A 20,507-nucleotide genomic window follows, 5' to 3' on the forward strand; every position below is an offset into this window, starting at 1 on the left:
TTATTTTCCTACACAACATTCATTAAGTTCCAAGGGCCCTTATTTACACAGGTTACGTATCTGAGTTGGCACACTTGGTAAAACTCTTCGCAAACCTTAAAGCATTATAGAAGCATTATTGTTATTATTATTATTATTATTTATGTATGGGTTTTCAACTGAACATTCATGTAGGCTCATGCCTGTGCACTACACCTCACCTGACGCTGCTCATAGCTGGCATATTCATCAATCCTGATGAATGTGAGGAAATGGAAGTTCAAAAATAACTCCAAGATATCTAACATTAAAATCATCTGGGACAAAATTAGCACCCGGCGGCCTTCTGATTTCAATCTCTGCAGCAAGACTGCCAAAGCTTCTAACTTGCCTATTTTAAGTGAAACAAGAGAGACAAAAATGAGTTAGCAAGCAGTTAGCCCTAAAGCCAATACCACCTGGGGTCGTTGACTTCTCTCATACCTGAATCACACTGCACCCAGTCGGAGGTCAGGGAACTCTAATGAATGTGGAGCTGCTATCTGCTGCAGTTGGTGCAAATAAGGAGCTAGCTGCAGCTTAAGATTGTGTCTGAAGAGGTTCATTTTTTGGCTGTAGGATGGAGAAGGATTTGACGTGCAGAGGTGAGGGGGCGCAGCAATCACAGCTGGTAGCACACGGAGCACCCTGTGGGAAATGTCAAATCCCAGAGCACATTAGTACTGCAGGGGCCCTCAGGTGATCCTTGATAGAAGGGAGATGTCTCTGGCAGTCCACATACCCACAAGTCTGGCAGAGGCCAGGCCCAGGACCACAAAGGCCATGGTCTTCCCCCCCACCCCCACCTTTCAAATGAGCAATCTTGAGGCTACAGTTGTGTTTCATTGCATGTCATAATGTTCAAAAATATTTTAGTTCATGACATCCTCACACTAAGAGAGGCAACATCACGTGTGGGGTGCTGGGCACGGAATGAGAAAGACTGAGGTTCAAATCTTCCTTCCAACACTTACTAGCTCTGGGCCCTGCCCAGGCAAGTCAGTCAACCTCCATGTGTCTCCCCAGGGCTTACTCACTAAGTAAGTCTTAAGGAGTGATGTTATTCCTTTTAAAACAAAATCTGAGAAAGGTCAGACAACTTCCCAAAAGTTACACAGGTATTAAGAGTTAAGGTCATAGCTAAAGCACAAGACTCAGAGGCAGGGCCCTACAGTGGCAACGTCGGCTCTGCTGCTGCCATTTCACTTTCTCTGTGACCTTAGACAGACACCTTCTCCTTTCTGGGCCCTGCTTTTCTCAAATGTCACCTGCAGGATTCACTAACTCCCTGAGGGAAGAGGGTGGTCCCTTTACCATGTCCCACAGTAGACCCCAGGGCCTCTGCAGCCTGACTGGAGAAGGCAGAGGAGCACGTCCTTAGCCCTGCTCACACTCCCCCCGTGCCGGATGCAAGGCCTAGCGGTTCTTCCCCTTCCTTCTTCCCTCCATCGGGTAGGCACAGCTTAAAAGAACCCAATTAAGTCCTCCAAGGCCAGCCACTACTGCCCGTGGCATTCTGTAAACCAGAATCAGTCTGTTCCCCCATCAGTGGGCAAGTCATTACTTGGGATCATGAAGGGAAGGCCTGGGGGAGCTGGTGTTCCACAAACCACCTGTGCTAGGACCCTGCAATTTCAGCTGAGAGATCAGGACTTCCCTGGGGATGATCTGGTCACACGGTTCAATTTTATGAAATATTCTAGAATTCTCCCAAGCATAACAGAACCCTAAAACTTGAATTTGGGGCTCATTTCAACTTCCACTGGAAGACGAGTGTTGCTCCATTCAGAGAGTGAGCACAGAGGGCAGGGAAGATAGCACAGGCCCTTGGGCTTCCCAACAACACCTAGAGTTACAATGGGGCCAATAGCAAGTCCACTCAATGAGCTTTCAACCACATTATGATCAGCAGCTTAAGGATGAATTCTTACAATTTGGACAATCATTAAATAAATACAAATTATCAGAATGAAAATGGAAAATGTCAAGGGTATATGCCAGAAATGGCCTCTCAAATGCAGCCCTTCAACATGAGGTGATCATTAACTCAAAATCAACATAAATTCTTCTAATCTAAAGGTTTTTTTGGAGTTTACTTGGCCTGGCAACTGCCTAGAAAACCATGAAACACTAGCATGTAGGAAAGCTTAAATTTCAAATAGTTTTTTGAACTCTGAATTGTATAATCAAGAGAAACATTCCTCATTCAGCCTGGATGGACAATCTCAAAATATGCTAAATTTCAGTGTACAGAATCTGGCTACAATAATAAGCACTTAAGTGTGTTTCAATTTCACAAATAACTTTAAAAACTCGATCACAAAAATTCCAAAACTCTCCAGAACTACATAAGTAAAATGTAAAAGCTATTTAGGACCATCCAAAAGGCAAGTAAGTACAGAAATGTTTTGGGTTATTTTTTTTTTACTTTATCAACAAAAATGAGAAGAGTATAATGCTTATTTTTAGAAACTCATTTTCTGTCTAGACCACAAAAACAAAACTAGTTTTCAAACACTGGAAAATATTACTGATTCTTTCAGATCATTCACATGACAGGAAGAAGATCTGGAAATCATAACCTTTTAACGGCATCCTGTAGAGATTCATTCTGTTGATGCGATGTCAATCTCAGATACTGTAGTGGGTCTGCTGAACTTTCTGGTGTACACGAGGAAGGACAACAATTCATCAAGCCGGCCCACTTCCATTTGTCTCCAGGGTAATAAGGCTGAGATGCTTTCCTTTCCCCAAATAATGAGCAAATTCCCAATACATCTTTGCCATAAACAGGAGCTCTGGAACAACGCCGTTCATTGCCAGAAAATATCCTATCGAGACGCTCTTTTAAAAGTCTGCTTTTTTCTGCCAATGATATCTTCATCCACCCCAAAGACAGAGAGAAGATAGAGAGTGTTTTTTAAATACAATAAATAAAATTGCTAATGGTCAACAGTGGCAAGTGGGGTAAGTTGCCTGATATATTAAAACTACATTTTAAAACTTGTCACTTCATGCCAAAAATAATTATTCAGTGTAAAATTTAAAATTTTAGCAAATACTGGAATTTTCAGCAAAATTTGTGAACAGATAAAAACCGTTTTATCATCCAATTCTTTTATTTAAGAACTGGACTCAAAGCAAAAGAGACTAGGTTAAAGTTTCACATTTGCCACATACTGGTAGTGTGACCTTGGGCAATTCACCTAACCTCAGATACCTAGGCAACTCTTTAAAACTGTAAATTACAGAGATGTGGCTGACTGCACTGGTAGGAGTTCCCCACCGGAAACTCCTTACACCAAGGAAACCACAGAACCAATTTTTTTTTAAAAAGTCCTAAAAAAAAATCACATATTTGTAAACTTCAATTTAGTACCAAGTAAATAATTACCTGTGTTTGAGTTCCTGTTGATTTGGATATGATTCTTTGCTCCCCAGAAGGCAGGTTAACAACTGTAGTTCTGGTGGACACACCAACTGAGAAATAAAGAGGAGCTTTTTTGTTTTTCATTTCCCCTCCCAAACATGATTAGAATGCTCTAATTTCACTAACGTCACATGACCACTAAGTAGGAATCTGGAGACCCCTGGAGTAGATGGGAGTCACTGACATGTCCCCAAGCTGTGATCACATCATTCTAAGTTCTTTGTGGACACAGATCATGTTTTATTTTACTTTACGTTCCCAGAATGGGGACCACAGCAGTGTGTAGGAATATTTGTTGAATGAATGAAGGGAACTGAGCTCTCTGCGCATCAGTAGATGCTCTCTGCCCCACTAATACTCTCACAAGGATGTCGTGACTTGTTAATGAGTTGATGGAATCATTTAAGATAATGCTATTTAAGATCAGAGAAGACTTTTATAGAACAAAATAAACTTAAAAAGTTACACTGCACAAAATCCTCACCTAATAATGTCAAGATTCACAGAATCACAGAATCTCAAAGTTAAAAGTGACCTCAGACACCAAACAGTCCATCCCCACAGCTGAACGAGGAAAGACCTCTACGACAGCCATGACAAACAGCCATCCAGCCTGCTCATGGGGCAGCTACGTGGTACCATTGTGCATATAGCTCTGGAGCCAGGAAGACACATATTCATGAAGTCAAATCCGGCCTCAGGTGCTTACTAGCTGTGTGACCCTGGGTAAGTCACTTAACCCTGTCTGCCTCAGTTTCCTGATCCATAAAACGAGCTGGAGAAGGAAATGGCAAACCACTCCAATATCTCTGCCAAGAAAACCCCAGATGGGGTCGTGGGGAGTCAGACATGACAGAAAAATGACTTAACAACAGCAAGCCTTTGCTTGAATTCCTCCAAGACGGGGACTCCATTTAGGAATAGTATTACTTGTCAAGTTTTTCCTAAATCCATCTCTCTACAACTTTTGCAGAAGAACTCTGCGGGAGAAATCTGAGCACCTCTCAAATATTTAAAGACTCCTATCATGTCCTCCTCAAGTCTTCTCTGCCCCATGCTTAAACACCTGCTGTTCTTTCAACTGATCTTTCCACGGCATGGCCTCCAGACCTCTCAACACACTGGTCAATCAATCAAGACCCATTTATTAAGACACGGCGCTAAGCTCTAGGGGCACAAAACAAAGCAAAATACAATCCCTGCCCTCAAGGAACTCACAGTCTAATTGGGGAGACAAAAAAAAACTATACACAGGACAAACAGGAAATAGTTACGAGAGGAAAGGCTTCCTGTAAAAGATGGGATTTTAGTGGAAGTTCAAGAAGCCAGGGAAGCCAGAAGGCACAGATGAAGAGGGAGAGCATAGCGAGCACGGGGACCAGCTGGAGAAAGTGCCCAGAGCCAAGAGACGGAGCAGGCTGTTCATGTAACAGTTAGGAGGCCAGTTCCACCGGATCAGCAAGAAAGGGCTGGGGAGTAAGGTTGAAGAAGACCAGAAAGGTAGGAGGGGGAGAGTCATGAAGGGTGTTGAACACCACGCTGAGGATTTTGGTCACCTTCCTCGGGGCACACCAGTTTATCAGCTTCTGCAGGATTATCTGAACTAGGGTCAAGGTTCTTCATATCTGTGGAATTATCACTTCCCCATCCTCTCTGGACGCACCCAAGGATTGCACTGGCTTTTCTGACTGCCGTGTCTCACTGATGACTTATGATTAAGCTTGTCCTGGATCTCTTCTATCTCCCCTTCTACTTGCGAAGCTGTTTTTTAAGAACCTGTGTAAGGCCTTACATGTAACTCTATGTATAAGTACAATGCTGCAATTTCACCAAGATGACATGGTCGATGAGGAAATGGCAATCAGTAGACCAGGGATCAACTGCTGATGTCACACCACCGGCTTGCGTGTAATTTCACAGAATCTCATGGGATTATTATAAGCACCTTAAGGGTAAGACCCATGTTTTATTCTTTCTTGTATTCTATGGAGGATCTGATTTATTGACTTGCACACAGCAAATCTTAGTGCTGAGTAATGCTTAGTAATGTTTGTTGAATGAACTAACAGATGAGTATCCCATTCCTTCTCAGGCTTCATGAGACAGAATCTGATCTCCAATGTTCTCACAAGGATGTTATGACTATTAATAAGCTACCGGTGTCATTCTGGAGCCTAGAATAACATTATGGGTTGAAATGTGGGAAAGTTTTATTGCACATAATGTTCACCCGATAAAAGGATTCATTTCACCTGAGAATGTGGAACTAAAGCTTAGACTAAAGTAGGCCATGCCCGGTAAGAAAGTGGCCCACCTTGGGGAGAGGCTGCTGCAGAGCCCAGCATCTTTCCCTGATGATGATTTCCTAGTGTGCTGAGAGCATTCTGTCCTGTCCCAGCCTGAGACACGGGCTGCATAACAAGAGATGCTTGGGGACGCAAATATTGTTGTCCTGGAGCAGAAACAATCTGAAGAACATTTCCTACAAGAAAGCAATTTAATTGAGAGTCATGATAAAAAAAAATATATCAAAGTGTAATAATCTAGCCAAATTACATTCACAGGTAAAGAATACTGACTTTTGGAGAACGTCTGACCTAAAATCAGCATAGGCATGACATCAGTCATCATACAACCATCAAGTTTTTTATATCTATTCATTTTATCAGTCATCTACCAAATACAATTACAAAATGGTAGGAAAATGGAAGGAAGACATATCTTGTTATTTAACCCAATTAGTTTCATTCTGTTCTGTTATTTTCCTCTCAACATATACGTGCCAAATTTTGTTTCTATATAGCTTTGTTTACTTCAACAATTTCACATAAGTTACCAATTATTTGATAGTATTAAAAAAATTCAGAATTAGGGAAAAGGTTTATGCTAAATTATTTATATTTTAGAAAAGATACTGTTCCCTAAAGCCTACTTTTCAAATCCAGTTCATCATGCCTCTGTCACCAAAGATTACATCCCACTCTAATGGCAATCGAGCACCGGGAAGAAATACCCAACATACGAGGCTTTGAAGCAGCCTTGTTCCTCTTGGTGCAGTGTGGCACAAAACAAAAGGAAAGTAGAGGAAAAGCATGGGGGAAAGTGAACCAATCCAAAGGGCTGAGTGGCAGAGCTCTGATGGAGGTGGCACTAGGGGGCCAGGTGAGATTCTCAATCTGTCAGCATTATTAAGAGCCCGTGTGTAAACACATGTAAAGTGCTTTACGAATCCTAATGCACTATATAAACGCTAGCTATTAATACTATTGCTAAAGTAGGTACCATAGAGACAGACAGAAGAAATACAATGTGCCAGTCCCACTTAACTATTACCTGTTTTTATACAAGACAACAGATACCCACAAAACCTCTCCAGTCTCTAGACAAGGGAGACACAGCCATAGGCAGGGCCATTCATCAGGCCATGGGGAGCAGGGGAGCAGATGCTGGGGGAAGATCACTGGACCTGCAGTCTGGAGACAGGAGGTCAGGAGCAGACTCCACCACTGACTAGAAGCAGTTCTAGCGAGTTATTCACATCCCTAAGACTCTTGGTTTATAACACGATGGTGCTAGCCTAGATCATCTCTAAGGCACCTTCCTCTGCAAATGGTTTATGGCTGCACGTTCCTTAGAGAACCTTTTCTCGGACCCCAGCACTGCTACCCCACCTGAGTATTTCTCATTGTACATCAGAATATATCCAATGCTCACTGCCCAGCCCCCTAACCACATGCTTTTTGGGAAGCTTTAGCTAGCGTCCTTCATAATAATCAATGAAGGGCAATTATCTTTCAGTTAAAACACTACCCAAAAAGGAATGTTTGCCTTCTCTGCTTTCTAAGAGGTAACAAAATCTAAGAAGAATGCCCCCAAACAAATCATGGGTAATATCTTGTGAATAACAGCCCTGGAGGGGCTCATTAGGACAACCGCAGTCCTCTCTCCAACAGACGACTCTCCCCATTAGCCATGGGTAAGTCAGCCACTCAAAGGTGACAGCACCTTGAAGCTGCAGAGGCTGGCCAGCAGTGAGCTGGCAGAGCTGACTATGTGACAGGGTGAACTTATTCCCCTGAAACTGCAGGGTCACGGGGGTCTCCGGCTGAGCTATCCTGTTCTGAGTTGCTGTGAGAGAAGCCTGCTGAGCACCTTTCATCACCTCCCCACCTGAAAAACAAGAAAACAGAGTAAGCCCCATCCCTGGCTTGAATAACTCTCCAGTGGACCAGCAAACAGAGCAGGAGCCCCACCCCTGCATGCTTACATTGAAGACATCTAAATGGTCAAATGGATGTTCAGTAGGAATCACTTTGTCAGTAAACTTCCATGAAAGCTTCTATCATCTCTTGTGACATATATTATTAAATCAACTTGAACACTCATGTAACACTTTGTGATAAAACAGATACTAAAATGAATTACATGCCATTTCACCAGGAAAGGTCAACAGAAAAATCAAAATCATAATAAGCAGCTAAATTTCAAAATTTGCCACCAAAGCAAATTGGCTGTGATGTCATGACAGTACAAATGAGACAGGAGTGTCTTGAGCAGGTGAGGGACAGATTTGATGAAAGCGAGCTACAAGAAAGTTTAAAACCCTAAGTATCCAATCTGTTATACCCACTGCAGATGGCACAGACAGCTGTGCTGGTACCCCCATCAATGACATAATTCCAGCATTCATGTGGCTGGGGGATCAATGCCCATACCAGGAAGCAGGACCTCCCAACCTTCCTGCAGGGCCTCTCCCTTTCTTTTTTTCTTGGAATGAATGCTTGGATAAAAAGACCATCCCACACAAATCAGTATTTAGCACAAAAGAATGAGAAAAAAGCTAAAGTATTTGATCTGAAGGAAATCCTCCCAGCAGAGGAAAATGCAGAAGTAGGAAACTGAGTTGCCACCACTAACATATTTTGCCTGAAATCCTACCATTTCTTGTCTAAACTGCGATTTTTCTTGACAAAAGCAATGAAGTGAGCAGGGCTGATTCATAGAGTTGGAAACGAATGACTGACCACACCTTAGGATGTTATTGTAAGAAGTCAATGAAAGAAACCTGGAAAGGGGAGGCCACTTACTAGGCAACCGTGCCTGGGCCTGAGAGGTCAGTACCAGCCTCTGAGGAAGCACACTCTGTTGGACGGTGTGCGAGGGGGCCTGGGGCTGGGGCTGGGTCTGGCCTAGCTGGGAGGCCTGGGCTGAGTTCTGACCCCGCTGTCTCACAGGATTGGCTGTGCTAGTTGCTGTGGTGAAGGTCGCTGCTGGCTGGTGTCTTGGAGCACCGGTAGGAGCCTGAGATGTCTGAAACTGTGCTGCGGCCGCTGTAATCAATAAGGTTTGTTTGTGCAAAGCTGTTAGAGGTTTCAACTATTACTTGAAACAACTCGAATTTAAAAAGAAACCTTTCAAGATGATAACGAGATACATTCTTATAGAATATCCATCTTGGGACCAACTCCTTTTCACAAAAGCACAATCTAACTGCCTTCTAAAGATCAGTTATATAAACGAGAGCACAGGGAACTCAGAAGTGCAAGCCTGAGGAGTCACCATTAGGGCTGAAATAAAAATCATCCATTGCCCAGTCTATATCATGCTACTTAGACCTCCTAAAGTCTCATCTGCCAATATGCTAGCAGAATACTAGTGGGTCATGTGCCATATGGGCCAGGCAGGATAGTTCAAGACCTATCACTGTCATAATACTGGCATATTTCAATACCCTCCAAAAGAACACTGGCTTTCCTTACCTTGATCTACAATGGGGGATCTTCCTCGTCCTTGCCCTGACTGGGCTCCTGTAGCTGTGATGAGAGTGCGCTGTATTTGAGGGCTCGGGAAAACAACAGTCTTGCCCTCTGGCTTCTGTCCATACTGCACAGGTTGGAACAACCTGAAAACCAGAATTAGCAAACAGCAGACAAGTAGAGAGCAATAAAACTATTCCAGCTGTAGATGAGAACAGATACTCAGTGACCTTTTAAAGTATGATTCTCAGTCACATTAAAGATATAAAGGAGCATGTTACATATCCATCCCATCCAGGTCAAACCCACTACAATCTATGGAATATGAGAGAAGTACCCTATTTCGTATATCTTGTGCATATGATTTCCACTCAGAGCATAGCAACAACTTCTCAGTATATTTTCAAAGGGAACAGAAAAGCAGCCTTAAACGCAGCTGCAACAATGCTCTAGCAGTGCCTTCACAGATACATTAAACACCACTTTGGGACGGTGTGGAAACAAGGACGTGCTTATCAGAGTAGATATGACTGTTACAAGTGGAAGGGATGGATGGGCAGATCAGAAACCAAAAGGCAGACAAAGAGTTTGCGACAGTCTTGGAAGAGGTCCCAAAGCCCAGGGTCCTTCTTTCTACCCAATCCACGGTGCAAGTCGAAGTCCCTGCAGAGTCTAGACTAGTGAGGACGCATGGGGACAGGTGTCAAGAAGTGTTTGGGAAACATTCAGTGTCATCTGAGTAAATACACCTGCCCCATGATGTGCTACAGACAACGACCCTATTAGAGAAATCTATGCTTGGAAAATGTATGTACCCCAAACTGATATGGCCAAAGCCCCCTGCAACAGCCTTGATATGGCTTTCCTATCCAAGAAAACCCTAACCCTACTCTGTCCTCATTCATGTCTAAGAGCCAACCAATGAAGGACCCAGACCCAACACAACAAAGCAGGAAGAATATGAACATGTGGCCAGAATCCACGATTTCATTAGCATAGGGAATTCCCAGAGAAGAAAGCTCCCTCACCAAGGCATATCAGCACTTGACTGAGAAGTCAAGTGAGACTTCTCCAGAGTCACACCATAAGTATGTGTCAGAAGTGAGACTTGAATTTAGGTCCTCCGGACTCTTCCTATCACTCCATAACCTAAAACTAGCCGTGTCCCTGAAGTCTGCACCCTCTTTTCTCACATTTAAAACCCAAGAGGCCAATGGTTCATCGACTGCAGGGAGCTTTCCCCTACCTGTTGGGCTTGATCTTGACAGGCCGGGGCCTTGACTGGGGCACAGGCGATGTGTAGATTTCCTCCATCAGCTTCCTGCTTATCTTTTGTTTGGGCAGCACCTGGGCTTCATAATGTGTCATTTTATTTTCTACCCCAATCAGATCAAATATAGACATGTCAGTGTCCTAGGTGAAAACAAAAGCAAAGACCTTGTCTCCAAGACGTTCAACAACGAAGTTTAGTTCAAATATCATACAAAGCCTACAAGGCAGCTGGTGACTTAAAGTGTGGCCCTCAGAAGGGCGGTCATGGCGGGGGCCTCTTCTTCTGGAGGGAACAGGACATCGAACCACCCCAAGAGTGTGACAGACATCTTTCAGGGAGCTGATGCAGGCCAAGAACATTTCTATCTGATCAATTCTAGCAGAGTTAAATACGACTGAGTAGTATGGCATAAAAGCCCTGGCAATGGAGTCATGAGAGCCTTGGCTTTGAATCTACCTCTGCTTCTTACCAGCTATATGATCATGGAGGGTAAGCTGTTTCAATTCCTAGACCCTCAGTTTTCACATCTATAAAATGGGTACAGTAGCTCTTGTACCCACCTCACAAGGTTGTGAGGATCCAATGGGATTGTATGAAATCAGGCTGACAACCTCAGGGTGTTCCTTACATACCAGCTATGTTTCCGATCAGTCGGATGACAGACTAACGTTCAGCTGACACACTGACGTCATCAAGGATCAGAATTCATCAGCCAACAATTTAGTCAAAGGAATCAACAGAAAAGACAGTCTGAAAATCCACCAAAAATACAGACAGTTGCTCTGAACTACAGCTTAAACCTGGTGACCTGTAACCCAAGCAGGAGGACATCTTTGCCCCAGAGCAGCTTGTGGAGACTGTCCCTCATCAGGGGCCCAGTGTGGGTCATGGGCAAAGCCCCCGCTCACCTTCCAGAGCCCACGCTCCAGGGCCTGCACAATGGCAGCGGCGGTCCTGAACTCGAGGGCCTCCAGCACATACGAGGCACCTGAGAGCCTGGGGTCAATGAGGTCGGGGTGGTTACAGATCCTCTGCAGCTTCATCAGGACGTGCAGGACGCTGACAAACTGTCCGCTCTTGAGAGCTTCCTGGGTTCTGTGAACACAGAAAGAGAAGAAGCCTTCAGCCTTTGTCCCACTAGCTGATCAGAGGGGATGTGCAGAACTCATTTCAAATGGCCCTTGCTCTAGACCCCATTTCTACCTCCCCCGTCGTACCCTTGTCTTGGCCTGTCTCAATGCCACCGTTTAGAATGTGGGCTCCCCACTGGCTGGGTGGGCATAGTGGGCAGCCCAGGCAGGACCGCACACACATCAGTGTGGACTCCCTCCACATGATCAGCAGAACTATAGCCCTCTGTCCACCCACCCGAGCATCCATCATCCATGATGGAAGGGGGACTGCCTCTGGGCCAGGCCTCTGAGGGGGATGGGGAAGGAAAGACCAGGAAGGGAGTGAGGGAGCCCTGCAGGGTCTCACCCTGGCTGGAGGATCACGTCATCATACAAGGCCTTCTGGCGATTAGAAAGGCGGCACTTTAACACGTGCTCATATTTCTTACTGAGCTGCTTTTCGACATCTCTTTTTGATCTTCGTAAAATGAATGGCTGTATCATCTAGGAAAATACACACATTTTATTACAGAAATTCTTAGTAATATTATTACACCTGTACTATCTATCATAATGTGTGAAAGAAAACTAGATTCATGCAAACAGACCACACTGCTGATCTGCCTACAGAAGTCACAGCACAAGCCTGAATATTTAGGTAAAACCATCCCATACTTGTGACTCTGAATATACCACCTGCAGCACTGAATACAACACTATCGTCACCGAGGCCTCCTTGGTGCCTCACTCTGAGCTTGAACCCCTTCATCCAGGGACTTGGTGCTGGGGAACTTCTCAGTTCCTTCTTCATTCCTCTAGTCATTTATGCAGCTCCAGACAAACACACCCACTCTTGACTCCTTTGAGCTGAGCTTTCTCTAATGCTGCTCCCTAAGCCCAGAAGAACGATTTTCCTTTATATTCACTGAGCTACCTCCTTTTCTTCTCTATCAAGTCCACTTCAGATCTCACCTCCTCCACTGACTCAACCTGAAGAGAATAAGGTAGAGAGAGAGTCTCATCTAACTACAGATCTGTTTTTCACACACAAATTGTCTGGGGTTTTTTCCTTCTAGAAAAGTGTCTTCAGGTCATGTACTGTTTTCACTATCTAGTGTACCAAGGTAGTCCAAATTTTGCAAACCTTAGAATAAGAATAAGAATAATAGCCACACATTAGCAAGAAATAGACAGAAATGATAAAAAAAAAAGAGGGGGAGTTTAATTCCTTCTTTATTTTCTCTACCACTCATCCTTAAAACTAAGCAGTGGAGGTACCCTTGGGTAAGTCCCATTGGAGAATCTCTGGAAACCCACATACGCCTTCAGTGGCAGAATATGGGGCATGTAGACTTTTTTTAGTAGTTTATAGTCCACTACAATAATTACTGAGACTGGGAGGGTAAAAAAACCTGACATACTCTGTGCAACCTTATGACAAGTTTGTGACAATAATCTTGGTTCTCTTCACTAGCAGCTTTCACTGGAAAATCCAAATATGGTCTTGATATTCCAGGAATCAGAAAGTGCACCATGGTCCACAATTCCATCAAGGTGTTGTGTAAAGGCGTATCAATCAGGAGCAAACGATGCTGACTACGAAAAGGAAGGATAAAATAATTCATTAGTGCTTATTCTCGTCCTTTAGAAACCTTTACTATCCCGACAAATATCAGTAGAAAGAAATTTGATGTTTTCTAAAAAGCTAATGATCAATGTTCTATCTGCATTTTATCAAGTTCTTTATCTGCTGAGTAAACTCTCAGACCTAATGCTTGATCCCTTCCATTACTCTTAGGAAAACAAGTCTCTTAGAAATGTTACCTTAGCTCCTTCAGCTAAATTTACTCAACAGAAGGTTTTCCTGTTACTAACCTTCCAGTAGTACCATTGCAAAAAGTTATTTAACATTCAGAATTATACTTTCACCTCAAATGTGCAATATATAAAACTTGCCTACCTAATATCCAAGTTTACCTAACATCAACATTTTTCATTTCTAAAACACTAAATTTGGCCTACTGGCCCCAATGCTTTTAAATCGAAGTTCATTAAATCTGAGGCCCATATAAAGTGTGCCATAGGCATATTTCCAACAGTAAGCCTTTCAGATAATGTTGAAAAATTTCCTTTGGATTTAACCTAACCATATTCTCATTTGTAAGTAAAGATATAGAAAATAGTCAGTTATTATTTCTGAAAATTTCTGTTTACTTGCTTTTACATAGAAGCAGAGATTCAGAAGTGTGGAGATTTGGGAAAGGGAGGAAAGGGAACAGACAAATACTATTTCATTACTTATATGTATCATTTATATAGACTATTCATCTCATATTATACACTATTAAAAGTATACAAGATGATCTTTGTATTTACTTTATGATAAAATATACAAATTGAGCTCTAAAGAAATGCTATAAAGACGTAAGTATGTGGCTAAAAGGAAACACAAAATACATGCACACTGCTAATGCCCAGCATTTCATTGCTACTTAGTAGGGTGCATTCACACACCCAAATACACACATTTGATGGCAATGTTCAACCATGATTCTGCTAACACTTGTCTTTTTGCTCCCCTTTTAAATAAGAGGAGGGAGTATTTCAGTTACTTTCATGAGGAAAATAAATACTACATGTGTCAGACTGACCTCCGGAGACTGAAAAGTGCCTCCCAGTGTTTTTCCGTCATGTTCCTGATCTGCTGCATTTCATCAACAACAAGGTACTTCCACCTCACTTTGGCAAAGGCCTGGTGCCCTTTAAAGAAGTGCTTGTAGGAGGTGATACACACATTGAAGCTGTTGGGTTCGGTCCACTCCTTCCAAAAAGAAAGATTCCATTATGAAGCCGACATTCCAGGATTGCAGGACTGCCACTAAACCAACATGGTGACAGCAGAATAAAGTATCTTTCAAAAGAGGCAAATGGAGGGGCAGCTAGGTGGCGCAGCGGATAGAGCACCGGCCCTGAAGTCAGGAGGACCTGAGTTCAAATCCGGCCTCAGACCAAACACGTGACACTTACTAGCCATGTGACCCTGGCCAAGTCACTTAACCCCAAGTGCCTAAATAAGGAAAAAAATACAACACAAAAGAGGCAAATGGTACCTAAAAACCTGCTGCAGCCAAAGCCTACGGGAGATGGACCATCACTTTTAGGCTTTCTTTAGAAACCCTTCCAAAGGACACTGATGAAAACTATCAATGACTGGCATATTTCTCCAGCTCTTACGCTATCTGGAGAAGAGATGGCCCCACCTCCTTTGGTCACCCATTCCATGCTGGGGAACATTCCCCATTTCTAACACAAGTCCCACCTCCTGCAACGTCTATCCCATCTCTCTGGTTCTCTCCTATGTAGGTATGGATATGGAAAACAACTGGTTACTAGAAGGTAAAGAAGAAAATGGCAAAAGCAGGGATGATAACAAAAAAGAAATACTCTCATGTCGACAGTCCAGAACATAATACCTGTCTCTTTGCTCTAAGCTCTCTTTGGCCGCCAAAATAAAGAAGAATCTTCAAACCAGGGCACCAACGTTTCAGTTCAAGTTCCCACTTCAATATATGGCAACTCCTAACCACAATGAGGTGGGGGCCCCAGTTACCTACAGCAAAGATAGAGACAGAATGGAACCTAAAGGTGACAACTTTCAAATGAAATTGAGGTAAAATAAAAACCCCGACATAGTCAACCCCACTGGAGATTAATGTTGCTTGTCAAAGAGAATCAACAGGGGCAGCTAGGTGGTGCAGTGGATAGAGCACTGGCCCTGGAGTCAGGAGGACCTGAGTTCAAATCCGGCCTCAGACACTTGACACTAGCTGTGAGACCCCGGGCAAGTCACTTAACCCCGACTGCCTCAACAACAGAAAAAAAAAAAAGAAGAGAGAGAGAGAGAGAGAGAATCAACATTTCTTTCAGAAAACTAGAAATCCATAAATGTATATTATTTTAAATACTATAAATTATCTTTTAAATGTACAGCAGCAATTAAAAATAATTTACCTTTTTACCCCAAAAACAGATATAAAGAGCACTTACAGAAAAATTTCACCACGGAAATCAAGATGCAAACAATATTTCAAACACCTAAATTTCAGTTGATTTACTTACCTTCATTACAAGCTAAATGTGCAAAAAAGGCAATGACCTGCACAGTCTTGCCCAGTCCAGCATCATCTGCCAAGATGCCATTGAGATTCTTCCTGTAGAGTTTGGCTAACCAGTCCAGTCCAATCTTCTGGTACTCTCTGAGAACCCCATACAATAAACATGGAGTAGTGAACTTTACCTGTTCAAGAAAAAAGAAAAAAAAATCCCATAACTACTAGTAACGGTCTCTCTCTTTTTTTTTAATCAAGGAAAAGCACAAATGCTTCTCAAATTAGGCCAACAGATATTCTGAAAAATAATGGCATAAGTAATTTCTCTGTAAAAATCAACCAACTGACAAAGCAAAAGTATCCTTTTTCAGAGGTGCCCAGTGTTGCCCTAAGTTTTCCATGAAGGATTTAACAAACACTGATTAAAGGGTTTTATTGCCAGCAGCCCCCGCTGGAATCAAACTCGTGCTGGCACCCTGGCTGAGGAGCTGGCCTATCCCCAGGCCCCTGCACTGAGATCCACAGCTATCGAAAACCACCAGATGTACCGCGGTTGTGATGCGGGCGCTGCCCTTGGGCAACAGAGTTTCTGCTGCCGCCACCACCTCTGCAATATCTCTCGTGTGTTTCTTGCCAGGACTGGTTCTCTCCACACCTCGGCACTGCCCAACACTGAGGAGCGAATCTATGACAACTACTTCCTCCTTTTCTCTGGCATTGGTGGTCTCTTCTAGGTCTAGAGAAGACACAAAATATGATGAATATATGTGTCTATGTTTAATAAGGATAATAATCATTTAATGATTTCTATAATTTATAAGTACTTTAAGAGAACTGACATGAAATTTAAGTATTGGATTTGCCTACTAAAATTTAAATTTAAACACTTTAAACTTAAATAAAATATTCCTGCAGACTCTGTATTGAGGTTGGGAAGGTAGAGGTCTGGGGATCTGGAACTGACAGTCAAAAGCCAAAGTCAGATGCCACTCCTCTGCTTCCCTCAGCATCGGATTCTTCTGAGACGCCAAGGTCAGAAGAATTAGGTTTATACATACTTCTTGTTGTTCAGTTGTGTCTGACACTTCATGACCTCGTGGACCATATCGTCCATGGGGTTCTCTTGGCAAAGATACTGCAGTGGTTTACCATTTCCTTCTCTAGTGGATTAAGGCAAACAGAGGTTAAGTGACTTGCCCAGGGTCGCACAGCTAGTCAGTGTCTGAGGCCACATTTGAACTCGGTTCTTCTTGACATCCGGTCCAGTGCTCTATCCACTGAGCCACCTAGCTGTGTCTTTATACATACCAAGTAATAATAATAATAGCTAACATTTATAAAGCACCTACTATGAACCAGGCACTGTGCCAAGCACCTTCCAACTGCTATCTCCTTCGATCTTCACAACAACCCTGGGAGATAGGTGCTATTATTATCTCCATTTTATAGATGAGGAAACTGAGACAAACAGTTTAAGTGACTTGCCTAGGGTCACACAGCTAGTAAGACTGAATTTGAACTCAGGAAGATGAGTCTTCCTGACTCCAGGCCTGGAACTCTATACACTACGGCGCCACCCAGCTGCCCTTGGTTAGGACCTAATCAACCTCCAACTAGACTGTGACCTCCCATGGAAGAGCGCATAGAACCTTGAGGCAGGGACCTTGCTTGTTAGAAACATCGCCTCTCCCCTCAGTACCTCGTGCAACACTGCTCACAGTAAGTGCTTAAGAAAACGTCCACTCTCTTGCCTCTCGATTGCAATCAAGCCAAAGAGCTTGGGGAGAATGCCTCCTGAACCTGTCTTTACAAATGAAGCTGCTACAGGACAGTCAGAGGATAGAAGGGGCAGGCCTGGGAGCCAGAAGGCCCCAGAAATTGCCAGGTTCAAGACCTCCATGCTAGAGGAGAACTCCGAGGCCCAAAGAGGGCAGCACGCTGCCCCACGGGTCATACAGGTAATGAGCGAGAACAGAATGAAGACTCACACCAGGACAGGGTCTGCGCCCTCTCCACCTTGTGTGACACAAAGGGGTAAGTGGTCTATACCACAGGGATCACTGGATCATGCCAGTCGGAAACCCTCCTATTCTCCTTCACGTAAGACATCACTCTAAGCCCTGAACTCCAAAATAGCAAAAAACAAATTTTAACAGAACACTGTGTAAATATAATGATCAAGCGTGGAACATAATATATGAAAACACCCCCTCCCTTCACTGCAAAGGCAGGGACCACAGGTGCAGTAGACTACATACACGGCTGGCATGTGCCAGTTATATCTGCTGAGCTGCTGGCACCTCCCCATCTTATTCTTTGTTATAAGGGCTGGCTCTCTGAGTGGAATTGGGGCAGGGGATGACAATATTGGGAAATGAAGGTAATAGAAATACAAAAAAATCCATTAAAAATTTAAAACATTCCAAAGCAAACACAATCTGACTCTAAACTCTCCTTCCACACAGATTTCATATTACTCCCCTTTATGTCCTTTACCTTGAAGCCAAACAAGGCCGCTCGCTGATGCCTCTCACAGCGGCCTCTATCCCACCTCCTTGCCTCCCTGCACGCCTGCCAGGAGTGTTCTCCCTCCTCAGCTGCCCTACCCAAGTGCCACCTCCTATAAGAGCCTTTTCCTGATTTTCCCATTTATTAGTACCCTCCTACCCCATTCTGAAATTACTGCATATAGATTTTCATTTATTTATTTAATGAATATTTATTAAGTTTTACTATGTGCCAGACATCATGCCATGAAATAGTGCCTGCCCCCAGGCGGCATACATTCTATTGAGGAGAAACATCATGTATGCATATAAATAAACAAATTATATGCAAAGTAATTCTAGGAGGGTGAGGACACTAGTAAGGATTAATAAAGATCTTATCTAGTTAGAAGTTTGCACTTGGACTGACTTCTTAAAGAAGCTAGAGATTCTGAAATTGATTTTTCTATGGACACGTTGCTTCCTGCCAGTAGATCGTAAGCTTCTGCAGGTTTAGTTTTTACCTCCATGTCGAGTGTCTGGCACTTAGAAAGAACGTAACAAATACTTGCTGGCCCATTAACCGGGGAATGGCTGAACAAGTTGTAGTATATGAATGTAATGGAATACTATTGTGCTATAAGCAATGATGAGCAAGTGGACTTCAGAAAAACCTAGAAAGACTTGGATGGACTGATGCTGAATGAAGTGAGCAGAACCAGGAGAACGTTGGAGACAACGTTCACAACGGCAAACTGTGTGACAACCAACTTTGTTAGACCTAGTTTTTCTTAGCAATGCAAAGATCTAAGACAATTCCAAAAGGCTCATGATGGAAAATGCTATCCACAGCCAGTGAAAGAACTATGGAGTCTGAATGCAGATTGAAGCATACTACTTTCTCTTTTTTTGGTTGTTTTTTGTTTTTTCTTTCCCAAGGTTTTTCCCTTTTGTTCTGCTTCATCTTCAAAACATAACTAATGTGTAAATATGTTTATTATGATCATATATTCATAGCCTATATCAGATTTCATCCTGTCTTGGGGAAGGGATGATGGGGGGGGAGAATTTTAGAACTCAAAATCTTATACAAGTAAATGATGAAAACTAAAAAAATAAATAAATAAAATGAATTTGCTGTTAAAAAAATATTTGCTGAACTGGATTCAAAAGTTTTACTGGATTTGAACTTGAACTTAAAATGATTAAAACAAGTGGTTCTTAAAAAATAAAGTAATTTATATACTCCTGACAGAAACACAAACAATCTATTTTATTAGCCCTGGATACAAATGGTTATTCCAGCTTTCCAGAACAGAAAAATGTAATGTCTTTTAATTAAATAATTCATTAGAACTTACCTTCTTCACTGGTAGTTTCTTCACTGTCACACACAGACTGTGGCCATTTGAAACTTCCTACAAAAGCACCTTCATATAACTTGACTAAATCATCCAAAGGCAATTCAGCTGAAGAATGTCAAGAGAAAATGAGGCATCATTCACTCACACTGCCTAGCACAGTGATAAATGTAAGCGTTCAATAAATATGTATTAAATTAAATGAATAAATGCTAAATATTTCTCAGCAGAGTTCATGAAGAACATTTCTAGGCACATTCACGGGATGAAAGAACCATGGAATAACAGGGGCAGCTAGGTGGTGCAGTGAATAGAGCTCTGGCCTTGGAGTCAGGAGAACCTGAATTCAAATCCAGCCTTAGACACGTAACACTTCCTAGCTGTGTGACCCTGGGCAAGTCACTTAATCCCATTCACCTCACCAAAAAAAAAGAAAAAAGCACTATGGAATAGAAGGTCATCTTAGAAGAAGCACTTTCTTTCTACTCTAATGTTTTCCCTTCCTTTCCAATGGTGTTATGGGAAATTGGGGCACTGATTAAGCAGGAAAGAAAAATTAACATTTTGTTATGAGGTTTTGGGAAAGATTTATTACCTGATTTACTTACATGTCACTGATTGCCCCAAGAATTTTAATTTGTCTGTATAAATATTACTAGATTAGTTCTAAAACTTCCCTGGTCACTTCTTACTTCAAATACTTCAAGGATCACCAGGGCACTGCTCTACTGAGGTAAAATGTGACCCTTCTGGAGATACAAGAGGGTCTTCAGGAGCTGCAGTGGCCACCAGATGCATGAACCAGTCAGCGCCAGAAGTGAACAGCCCTCTCCAAAATGAGTTAGGCTACTCCTCAGACAACACAAATACAAGCCATCATGGGTCCCACACTTTCAACATGGAAGGACTTCCCCCAACTGTGCTAATGATCTATAATACATAGAAATCTGTTCAATTTGTTT

General features: G+C 42.7%; 1 protein-coding gene across 1 annotated transcript in view; it reads right to left on the bottom strand.

Annotated features, from left to right (window-relative positions):
* EP400 (E1A binding protein p400) overlaps window positions 1-20,507 on the bottom strand; it is a 262,063-nt gene that overhangs the window by 38,062 nt on the left and 203,494 nt on the right. Inside the window, 18 exon segments of the mRNA XM_078154252.1 lie at window positions 201-370; window positions 463-478; window positions 480-666; window positions 2,601-2,896; window positions 3,413-3,498; window positions 5,763-5,930; window positions 7,454-7,618; window positions 8,536-8,778; window positions 9,208-9,350; window positions 10,451-10,617; window positions 11,386-11,572; window positions 11,957-12,093; window positions 13,011-13,185; window positions 14,241-14,410; window positions 15,063-15,199; window positions 15,709-15,886; window positions 16,247-16,434; window positions 19,546-19,653. Coding sequence (XP_078010378.1) covers window positions 201-370; window positions 463-478; window positions 480-666; window positions 2,601-2,896; window positions 3,413-3,498; window positions 5,763-5,930; window positions 7,454-7,618; window positions 8,536-8,778; window positions 9,208-9,350; window positions 10,451-10,617; window positions 11,386-11,572; window positions 11,957-12,093; window positions 13,011-13,185; window positions 14,241-14,410; window positions 15,063-15,199; window positions 15,709-15,886; window positions 16,247-16,434; window positions 19,546-19,653 — 2,921 coding nt within the window.

This window comes from Phascolarctos cinereus, unplaced genomic scaffold, assembly GCF_003287225.1.
Source record: "Phascolarctos cinereus isolate Bilbo 61053 unplaced genomic scaffold, phaCin_HiC Scaffold_4;HRSCAF=312, whole genome shotgun sequence".
Lineage (NCBI taxonomy): Eukaryota > Metazoa > Chordata > Mammalia > Diprotodontia > Phascolarctidae > Phascolarctos > Phascolarctos cinereus.